At 38.2% G+C, this 10,781-nt stretch overlaps 1 protein-coding gene across 2 annotated transcripts in view; it reads left to right on the top strand.

The window, feature by feature from the left end:
• Window positions 1-10,781, top strand: part of FBXL20 (F-box and leucine-rich repeat protein 20) — a 165,578-nt gene that overhangs the window by 103,174 nt on the left and 51,623 nt on the right. For both annotated transcript variants that reach the window (XM_006832547.1, XM_006832548.1), the window contains exons 4-6: window positions 6,895-6,969; window positions 8,407-8,501; window positions 8,947-9,015. In XM_006832547.1, the coding sequence (XP_006832610.1) occupies window positions 6,895-6,969; window positions 8,407-8,501; window positions 8,947-9,015 (239 nt within the window). The remainder of the gene's footprint in view (window positions 1-6,894; window positions 6,970-8,406; window positions 8,502-8,946; window positions 9,016-10,781) is intronic.

Raw genomic sequence — 10,781 nt, 5'->3', positions numbered from 1 at the left:
TCATTCAATAATTTGTCCAGAGAATCTTTGAATAACGAAAGTCGAGGCTTAAATTTTTTTCTTCAGTTCCCCCAGCTTGAAAGAAATGCTGAGCGTGTTCTTCCTTTTTGGTTTTCTGATTCCAGATCTTTGCACATTTTGTTGTAATATTTGGCTTTCTCATCTCGAGCTGATCTTTGAAATTTTCTGTTCAGCTCTTGGACCTCCTCATTTCTTCCATTTGCTTTAGCATCCTTATGCTGCAGAGCAAGTTTCAGTGTCTCGTCTGACATCCATTTTGACGTTTTCCTTTTTTCTTGTCTTCTTAATGACTTTTTGCTTTTTTCATGTATGATGTTCTTGATGTCATCTTACAGCTCTGCTGGTCTTTGGTCTTTAGTGTTTAATGTATCACATCTGTTCTTCAGATGATCTCTAAATTCAGGTGGATATATTCAAGGTTATACTTTGGCTCTCGTGGACTTGTTTTCATTTTCTTCAGCTTCAGTGTGAATTTGCGTATGAGTAATTGATGGGTCTGTCCCACAATCTGCCCATGGCCTTGTTTTAACTGATAATACAGAGCTTTTCACCATCTCTTTCCACAGATGTAGTCAGTTTGATTTATGTGTATTCCATCCAGAGAGGTTCTTGTGTATAGTCATCTCTCTTATGGTGTCTAAAGAAGGTACTTGAAATGAACAAATCATTGGTTTTGCAGAATTTTTTCATGTATTCTCCAGCATCATTTCTATGACCAAGGCCATATTTTCCAATTACTGATCCTTCCTTTTTGCTCCCAACCTTTGCATTCCAACCATCAGTAATGATCAGTACAGCTTGATTGCATGTTTGACCAATTTCAGCTTGAAGAAGTTGGTAGAATTCTTCGTATTTCACCGTCACTGACTTTAGTGGTTGGTGCATAAATCTGAATGATAGTGGTGTTAACTGGTCTTCCCTGTAGGCGCATGGAAATTATCCTATCACAGATATTGTACCTCATGACTGATCTGGATATGTTCTTTTTGACAATGAATGCAACACCATTCCTCTTCAATTTGTCATTCTCGGCATAGTAAACCATGTGGTTGTCAGATTCAAAATGGCCAGTACCAGTCCATTTCAGCTTACAAATGCCTAAGATATTGATGTTTATGTGTTCTATTGCATTTTTGACAATTTCTAATTTTCCTAGATTCATACTTTGTACATTCCATGTTCCATTTATTAATGTTTGTCTTTATTTTGAGTTGTGCCCCATCAGCAAATGAAGGTCCCGCAGGCTTTTCTTCCACGGGCTTTACTCCATTCTTGTCATCATGGTCAACTCTACTTTGAGCAGGCAGCTCTTTCCCAGTCGCATTTTGAGTGCCTTCCAACCTGAGAGGCTCATTTTCAGGCACTATATATGACAGTGTTTCTCTGCTATTCATAAGGTTTTCAGTGACTAAATATTTGAAAGTAGTTTGCCAATCCTTCTTCCTAGTCTGTCTTAGTCAGTAAGCTCATCTGAAACCTGTCCACCATGGGCGACCCTGCTGGTATTTAAAATACCGGTGGCATAGCTTCTAGAATCACAGCAACTCACAAGCCACCACAGTATGACAAACTGACAGACAAGTGGTGGAGCTAAAGTATTAGCACTGCTTTAAATTTACTGCTGAATCAAGTTGGAGGGGATGATGGTCTACTGAAAAATACTGAGTGAGCAAATTAACAAGGAAGAAAAGCATTAAGTATCTCTCATATATTTAGAGAGATGATAGTATCTTTTCTAATAGCAAATGATAATAACACAGTTTCAAGTCTGACCAAGAGATGCTATAGATAAACATATATTCAATACTGCTGTATATGGAATGGTGTCCCCTTCCTTTAATCCTTATCTTGTTTCCAATTCAACAATAAAAAAAATACTAATTTTTTTATCAACTGAACTTCTATCTCATTTTGGAACTTAAACAAGAATCTTCCAGTTAGAAAACAGCTTTTGGCTATGATACTTACCACAATCTTGCCCTTTTACCAACTTCCCAATCTTAGATCCTTAGTTAGTAGTCTCTTTACTCATTCACTTATAAAATAATCTGATTGGAGCATAAAATATGGGTCAAAAATAAAAAATTGTGGTGGCCATGTGTGACTTTCTCTTGCTTCAAAAGAGGTAAGGGGAATCAAAACTCAAAATCAGTCCAAGACTGATTACTATGAGGCAGAGGCCAAACATACCTTCACTTTTCAACTTTCTTTATTGTATTGTGACACCAACCATCCCTCCTATTGCACTCTCTGCTTTATTCTGGGTTTGATAATCCATTGCAATAGCCACACAGAATTTATAAGCAATACTTAAAATTATGGGGTTTATTAGGGAAGTAAATAGGGTACATACAATTCAAGATCAGAAGTTACTCAGGATGCAGCAGTTCTCTAGTTAGAATGTGTCTTGTCTGCAAGCACACATGGCTCTTGTCTTCGGCCTCTCAGCCATGTGGCTCCTTAGCTTCTGTCCTGCTTGGGAAAGTGCTACACAGTTCCTTTATTCTGCCTATAAATGCCTAGATGGCTCATTCTGCAAGCCAATCTCCTGCCTGTAAGCACTCAACTTTACTCGGTCTATGGGCTGGGAAGTGCACAGCTGCTTTGTCTCTCCATGCCACCATTTTTGCAACTCTCACTATTTACCCATGATTTGTCTTTCTTGATGGCCCTGGGATCATCTCTACTTCTGAGCTTGCTCCTTTTAAACCTAGTGGGATGGCAAAACTAACCAATCCCAGAGAACAAACATAATGGCGGAGAAGGTGGAAGTGCAATGAGTAACTCCGTCAGCAACAACACAGAACACGGGACCAAGCATGCTCAGGAGATGGTCCCAGAACTCTGAACCACATATAAAGGAATATTTAGAAAGTTGGAAGGCTTACAGCCAGTGGAATTTGTAGGAGAAGCAAGAAATCCTATGCTTTCAATCCAAGGTGTTTAGCTGCTCCCTAAGTGGCCATCTTGGGCGAGACCAAACCAGGGAAGGGTCAGAGCAACCACAGATGCCTGACAGAACCACAGAGATAGTCTGGACACTCTTTCTTTCGTATCTGTGTATTGGCCTCTCACTGTCTGTGTACCTCCATTCTAGTGATTAAAGGGGGTACCTAAGTGAGTGGACACCCATCCGTACCCTTGGAGGGTTCTATTATGCATGCACATAGATATCCTCAGAATTTAAAGGGAAAGTTTCTACTTAAAACCAAATGTTAGTAAAAACCGGCTGCAGCTGGCCCTGAACTGTTTATCACTAGGAAAAAGACCTAAATGGGGGTCGTGGAGCAGGACAGGCAGACTAAAAAGGAAACAGGCCAAAAATAAAATCCTGAGTCACATCCTAACAACCAACAGTGGCATCTTGAAATTTCTCAGGAAGAAAAGTGAAAAGAGAAGCCCATCTTATGATCATATCTACCTGGAGGCAATAAGAAAGCATAAAAAAAAACAAAACTCACACCCATGTAAGTATTAAGGCCATAGCTAACCACTAAATATGCCCAAAAAACAGAAACAGATGACCATATCAGCACATGTCCAGAAATGAGAAAAAGTGATTTAGACAAATGAGCTGGAAGTAGACCTACACTCCATACTGGAAGATGGGCAGACTTTGGAAATGCCTGAGAAGGATTTCAGAAAAATGATTATAAAATGTATCAAAACACTTTACAATGAAGTTGAGAAAAATAAAAAGTCCAGAAAGTGCTACAGGAACAATCAAATAAGATAGATGCAGCATTGGAAATAATTCAAAACCTATAGAAAGAGGACCAAACAATTAATAATAGAATATCAGAAATGGACAATACACTAAAAGGGTATAAATGTAGAATTGAAGAGATGGAAGCCAGAACTAGTGAGCTGGAAGATAAATCTCTCAATACCACTAAGATAGAACAACAAGCAGAAAAAAAGAATTAAAAACTCTGAGGAAGGTCTAAGATTCAAGACAACATGAAGAGGAATAACTTAAGAATTATCAGTATTCTGGAACAGGATGAGTTACACAAGTCCACAAAAGAGATAGTTGAAGAACTTCTGGAAGAAAATTTCCCTAGCATCCTGAAAAGTGAAAAGATAAGCATCTAAGGAGCTCAGCGAACCCCAGGAAGGGTAGACCCTAAAAGAAATCGCCAAGACATATAATAATCAAGCTCTCCAAAATCAAAGATAAGGACAGAATCCTGAAGGCAGCTAGGGAAAAGAGAAGTGTAACATAACAAAGGCAAGCAAATCAGATTAAGCTTGATTTTCTCATTAGAAACTATGCAGGCAAGAAGGCAATGGGGTGACATATATAAAATCTGGAGAGAAAAAAACTTCCAACCAAGAATCCTCTACTCAGTAAAGCTGTCAATCAAATACAATGGTGTAATCAAAACATTCCAGGATAAACAGAAGCTAAGGGATTTTGCCAGAGCCAACCCTGCTGTGAAAAACATCCTAAAGGAAGTTCTGTGGACAGAACCAGCAAGAAGCAGACAACAACCAGAGAATGACGTACATGGCAGCATCACCCGGAAGTCAGTCAACAAATAGAAGAGTCAAGAACAGAATAAAACTATAAGAACAAATTCAGAGGATCTGGGAGGTCAGTCTATGATCAAAACAATTACAGTGGGAAAGAAGGTAAACAAAGAGGAACAGAGATCTAGGTGGTGGTAAGGTCAGTTATATTACAGGATAAAATAGACTGACTTAAATGGAAGGAAGAGTTAATGGAATGTAAGATAACTACAATGGTGAGGTTGGGGTGGGGGGTTTAGGGGGAAGTAGAGGGAGGTGATGGTAGAACACAGGGTAAGGACAGATACATCATGTTTCGGGTATTGGGGAGGGCAACATAAGAAGGGTGAGGAGGTAAATAGTGATGCATGCTTAACCTTTGAACACCAGGACTCTGTGATACAGGGATCTAGGCATAGTTTGAAGAGGGGAAATAATACTAAGATGATTGACTGTCTTACGAATATTGTTTTACCTTTCCTACTATTGTAAAATAGACACTTGAGTGGTATAGAAAGGAATGTTGGGAAGCAGGATTACAGAAAACTTAGAAGCCCGTCTTCAGCCTTTAACTGATTGGAAATCCTAAAAGGGGTTCTAGAACTTGCCCAGTGAAAGAGGCCTTGTGCAAAGCCTTTACAGAGTATAGGACCTTAGGTGGAATCCTGAGTCCCATCCAGAACCTTATGAGGTGGGACATTCCCTCTAGAAAGGACAAGCTGACCAGCCTGGAACAGTTAGACTGTCAGAAGATGCATCTTCAAAGAAAGATCATCAGGTAAAACCCAAAACAAAGATGTCAGGATGACAGGCTACTGCAAGAATAAGCAAGCTGTTCGCTGGTAATTCATCAAGGCAAGCAATCAAGTTCCTTCAGGATAAACTCCCCTCTAAGACTGAAACTCAAAGGGAACACATGAGCAGGCATGTAAGCTTGCTGGTGACCATGTTGGTCTGCTGGTGAGTGGAAGAGGGGAAAAGGCAGCAATGAAGAAATGGGTTGAGTTCATCCATGGTCCATTGACTCCCATTGACCTGGAGATGAGAGAGAGAAGGACTGGTTGGTCAAAGTACGGTGAGACCTGGGGACACCTGGACAAGGACATAGCCACAGAGGGCTAGAGCTGAGAGTGAAGCATACAGCTGATATGAAGTGAGGGGAGACGCACAAGAACACCCAAACTTGTAGACTGTACCCATTTGACCTAGCCTCGATGGCTTGATAATCAGAACTCAATGAGAGGGAAAAAAAACCCCACACAACAACACACACACACAATGTGTGATAAAGGAAATAAGTGTAAATTGGTATAATTTGATGAACCTGACCTATAGTCATGGAGGTAGTAACTGTAAATTCCAACAGAGAGGGAAGGAGTCTTCATATCAAGTATCAATGCTGTCCCCACTGTACACAGGGATAGGGACAGGCAACTTAGAAATTGGCTACCTAAAATGGCGCGATAAAGGCATGAAGTGAGTGGCTTACAAGGTTTCAACAGGGAGTTTAATTTAAGAGTATATGGGGGGGGGGAAGAAAGAGTCCCTATTGAATAGTTGTCATCTTGCCTAGATGGTTTTGATTTAAAAAGGAGATAAGATTCCTGTGATTCCATAGTGAGTAATTGTTATCATGACTAATTGCGACTGTCACAACTGTAAAGATAGAAGTTTTGTATCAAAAATGGGGGAGCAGTTAATCTTACAGTCCAGAAGCAAAGGACCTGAGGACCATCAAGGGAGAAGAGCACAAGTGGAATGCAGGACCTTATCCAGAGAAGCAGTGACACCAGAGATGGAGGCAGAGAGGGAGCAGCTGAGAACTCTAGATTCATGAGAAAAGAGGGACTAAAGAGCTGGCTGCCAGGAGGCAGACTTGGAGAATGTGTCCTTTGGTGGTGTAAACTATTATATATGCCTGAGTGTTTTTTGTTTTTTTTTAAGTGCTAAAATGACTAGAGAGAACTACTGTTAACTGATGGTACATGGAGGGGAATGTACGCATTGTGATGAAACAAGTTATATGATTTTTAAAATGTAAAACTGATGATCTGCCCTGTAAACTTACACACAATCCACAATAAAAACTTAAAGAAAAAAAAAAACAAAAAACCAACTAACCAATCCCAGCATTATAGTCCTGTACACCCTATTTGCCTGGTCACACACAATTTGGTAGGAGTTATGAAGACTTTGGATAGAAAAACCTTGATATAGGGGATTAGTGGGGGGGTTGAGAAATTTTTCATCCAGTTCATTTATTAGTTGGTTGTCATTAGGTTGAATTGTGAATTTAAATATTTCTGGCTTTTGCCCTTCATTCCAACACTTAGTGATTCTTCTCTTTTTACTTCAAAATAGGCCTGGAATGTTCTTGCTCTCGATGGCAGTAACTGGCAACGAATTGACCTGTTTGATTTCCAGCGGGATATTGAGGTATAATTATGTGGTGTACGGCCATATTTCTCCTTTTAGAGTGTAATTACAGTATGAAACAAATTAACCCCAGTCATATAAATCCTCTCCTTTACCTTGGAGAGAGACACTATTAATTTCCATGCATCTGAACGTCACAAGAGCCTTTGAAGTTCCCAAGAGCTTTTTGGTTCTATGGAAGGCAACAGATAGTTTTTGTGGAGAATGAGAGAAAGTGTAAACCAAAATAACTTATTTAATTGTTCTTTTCTTTTATTCCTTCTCACATCTCTCCCTTATTTCATCTCTTAGTAAAGCCTATTATCTCCAAAACATAGAAATACATTGGGTTTTTGAGTCAGACAAATTTAAGGCTTAAACTTAAATTACTTTAGCCTGAAGTCTTCTCTGGTCCTATAGTTTGTTTGTTTTTTTTAACCAGGAAAATGGAAATAATAGCTTCCTCATAATGTTGTAAGAATTAAATGGGCCTTTCTCTGTGTGTGTGTTCCAGTATAAATAATTCTCTTGAGATAATAAGAAGATTGTAAAAAATCACATGAACTTCCATTACCTTTAGAAAGTGTTTTTAACATAATACTCTCTGACATTTTACTGGATTAAAAAAAAAACAACACCACTAAATTTTTATGTTTTTCACAATTCTCTAATATGTATGGATATAAATGTTTAGGCCAATACTGCCTGCCTACAAATTCATTCAGCAAACTTTGTTAAGTCCATATTATATGTACTTCTATGTCCTTTGGAAAGGATACAGAGATACTAGACAGTAAATGTCTTTCAGTAGCTGTGACTATCGTTCAATAGCTGTGGCATAACTAGGAGTGCAGTATACATGTATGACAACACGAGAGAGCATCATTTCCTCAGATACAGAATATCTTACAAATTCACCAAAATAAAGAGTTTACGCAGGCTTCAAGTAGATGAACTAATCAGATCTTTCTTAGAATGTGGTCGTTAGGTTAGTGGTTATGTGCTATGGAGTCAGTTCTGACTCATAATAACCCTATATAGGGTTTCTGAGGCTGTAAATCTTTACGGGAGCAGAAAGCCTCATCTTTCTCCTGAACCGCTGGTAGTTTTTTTTGTTGTTGTTGTTTAAAGTTTTATTGTGAATTATGTGATAGTTTACATGGGAGAACATTAGTTTTACATTCATCCTATCCTATATTGTTTCATTGCCATGGTTACAATCCCTTCCATGCATCATCAACCAACCAAAGGGTATACCCTGCAAGCCTGCCTCCCCCCACCCCCCCGCCTCCGGTACAGCTGGTAGTTTTGAACTGCTGACAATGAGGTTAGCAGCCCGATGCTACCAGAGCTAGATCTTTAATGAGGAAAAATCTCTGATTATAAATTGTTAAAAATTAGATGTGTTCTTTTTAGATAGCTTACCATTTTGTTTACTTGTCTTTTTTTTTTTTACAGGGTCGGGTAGTGGAGAATATTTCCAAAAGATGTGGGGGCTTTTTACGAAAGTTGAGTCTTCGTGGATGTCTTGGAGTTGGAGACAATGCATTAAGGCAAGCCCATAACTAATCTTCTTGATTAAACCATCCCATCTAGAACATGTTAAAATCGTTTTTTTTGAATGCCCATCCTCTCTAGAAACCAATTACACATGCATTGTTTGTAACACAAAAATGTATAGTAATAGAAAATATGGTTTGGGTACTAAAACAAGAACAAGTACTCTAACTGAAAATCCATATCCCCATCATAACTGGTTCTTACTGGGGTATTGAGTACCATTTTAAAAAATATATATCTATTTACGCAAAGATAAATCATTTGTACTCGGTTGATACAAAGATCAATGTTTACAAGTTTTTTATTACAAATTGTAATTATTAACTGCTTTGGTACCAACAATCAATATTGCCAGTAATACAATTTTTTTTTTTTTTAAATGCCTAGAGTGGTCCCCATTTCAGTTGAGAGCTTTTACTTTGTTTCTTTCCTATAAAGGACCTTTGCACAAAACTGTAGGAACATTGAAGTGCTGAATCTTAATGGGTGTACAAAGACCACAGATGCGTAAGTAATCTATGTTTTAGAAGAATGAATCATAGCCCCTTGTGTTTGACCTATACTAACTTTAAATTCAGATTACTAAATATATTTAGCAACTTGATTTTATCGAGGAAAGGTATCTTAAAAGGAAAATACAACATTAAGGTAAGACTGGGTTACAAAACTTATTTTGAATTTGGCCCAAATTTTATATTGAGAAACAAAACAAAACTTTAAAATATTAAAGTTGATGTATATGCAGTAGGGATACTAAAAATATAGATTGCTAGGATTGTTTTTATTTTTAAGAAGATACTAGTAGCTATGTATCAAAAGCCACAGTAAACAGATCATTCTGTAAAAACATGTAAAATCTTAACTACAGTACTTAACCACTTCTTATATAATCAGTTAATGGTAATATTTATTAAGTGACTCTTTAAATGTATTGTTTCTGTGTCAGTTAAGCAATATAAAAAATAACATATCTTTGATCTTTGAGAGGCTTGCAGTCACTGATACAGTAGACATAAAAGGTAGACATTATAAACTTTTAGCCCAAGAATTTAAGTTGATAATAACTTGCATCAAATAACATTTGAATATTATCCAGGAATATTATTGCCTGTTGTGAGTTTAAATGAAGTCACTGTAGAAGCATGTTTGGATACAGAGGAGCCAAGGATATTCATCAAGTCTTCCTGCCCATAAAGCTTAATGGAATTGTTTGGATGAAGGATACAGTGGCCAAAATATAATGAAATATGTTAAAGTCTATTCAGTTACACTGTGTGTAATAGCAAAAACTACATTATTTGCCATAGCAAAATTAGAGACAACCTTAATGTCTAGCAGTAAAGGAGTGGTTAAGTGAAAGAAATGAGAAATATCTCTATATAGTATTCAAAAGTAAACTCCAGATTGTTAGGTGAAAAAAGGAGTTTATGTGCAGAGACAGAGACTTGTATTTTTTCCTGCAAATAATGCATGCGTTATATATATTAACCAACCTTAACAAAAACAGCCACCCACCCCTCCATGTGTTATTTTCATAAGCACAATGTGCAATTTAAACACAAACTATAAAATAAGCAGACCACAGCCTTCAGTGTGGGTTTCACTCTATGTAAAGAAAACAAAAATCCTCGTAACTGGACCAGTAAATGTTGTTGTTGTTGTTAGGTGCCAGCAATTTGGTTCCAAGCCATAGTGACCTTATGCATGGCAGAATGAAACACTGCCCGTTCCTGGGCCAACCTCACTACTTTTGCCACGCTTGAGTCCATCGATGCTGCCACTTGGTCAGTCCATCTCGTTGGGGGTCTTCCTCTTTTTCTCTGACTCTCCACCCTACCAAACATGATATCCTTCTCCAGCAACTGGTCCCTTCTGACAATATGTCAGAAGTATGAGAGACAACGTTTGGCCATCTTGGCATCCAAAGAGCACTCTGGCTGCATGTCTTCCAAAGCGGATCTATTGGTTCTTTTGGCAGCCCATGGCACTTTCAAATTCTCCAACATCATGACTCAAAAGTATCAATTCTTCTATGGTCCTCCTTATTCACTGTCCAGCTTTCACAGGCATGTGAGGTTATTGAAAATACCATGGCATGGGTCAGGTGCACCTTAGTCCTCAAGCTGACATCTCTGCTCTTCAATACTTTAAAAAGTTCCTGTGCAGCAGATTTGCCCAATGCAATACGTTGTCTGATCTCTTGACTGCTGCTTCCTTGAGTGTTGATAGTTGATCCAAGAAAAATGAAGTCATTGACAACTTCAATCTTTTCT

The sequence above is a fragment of the Chrysochloris asiatica genome, unplaced genomic scaffold (assembly GCF_000296735.1).
Source record: "Chrysochloris asiatica unplaced genomic scaffold, ChrAsi1.0 scaffold00007, whole genome shotgun sequence".
Lineage (NCBI taxonomy): Eukaryota > Metazoa > Chordata > Mammalia > Afrosoricida > Chrysochloridae > Chrysochloris > Chrysochloris asiatica.
The sequence above is the reverse complement of the archived record's forward strand: the minus strand, read 5'-3'. Positions and strand labels throughout refer to the sequence as shown.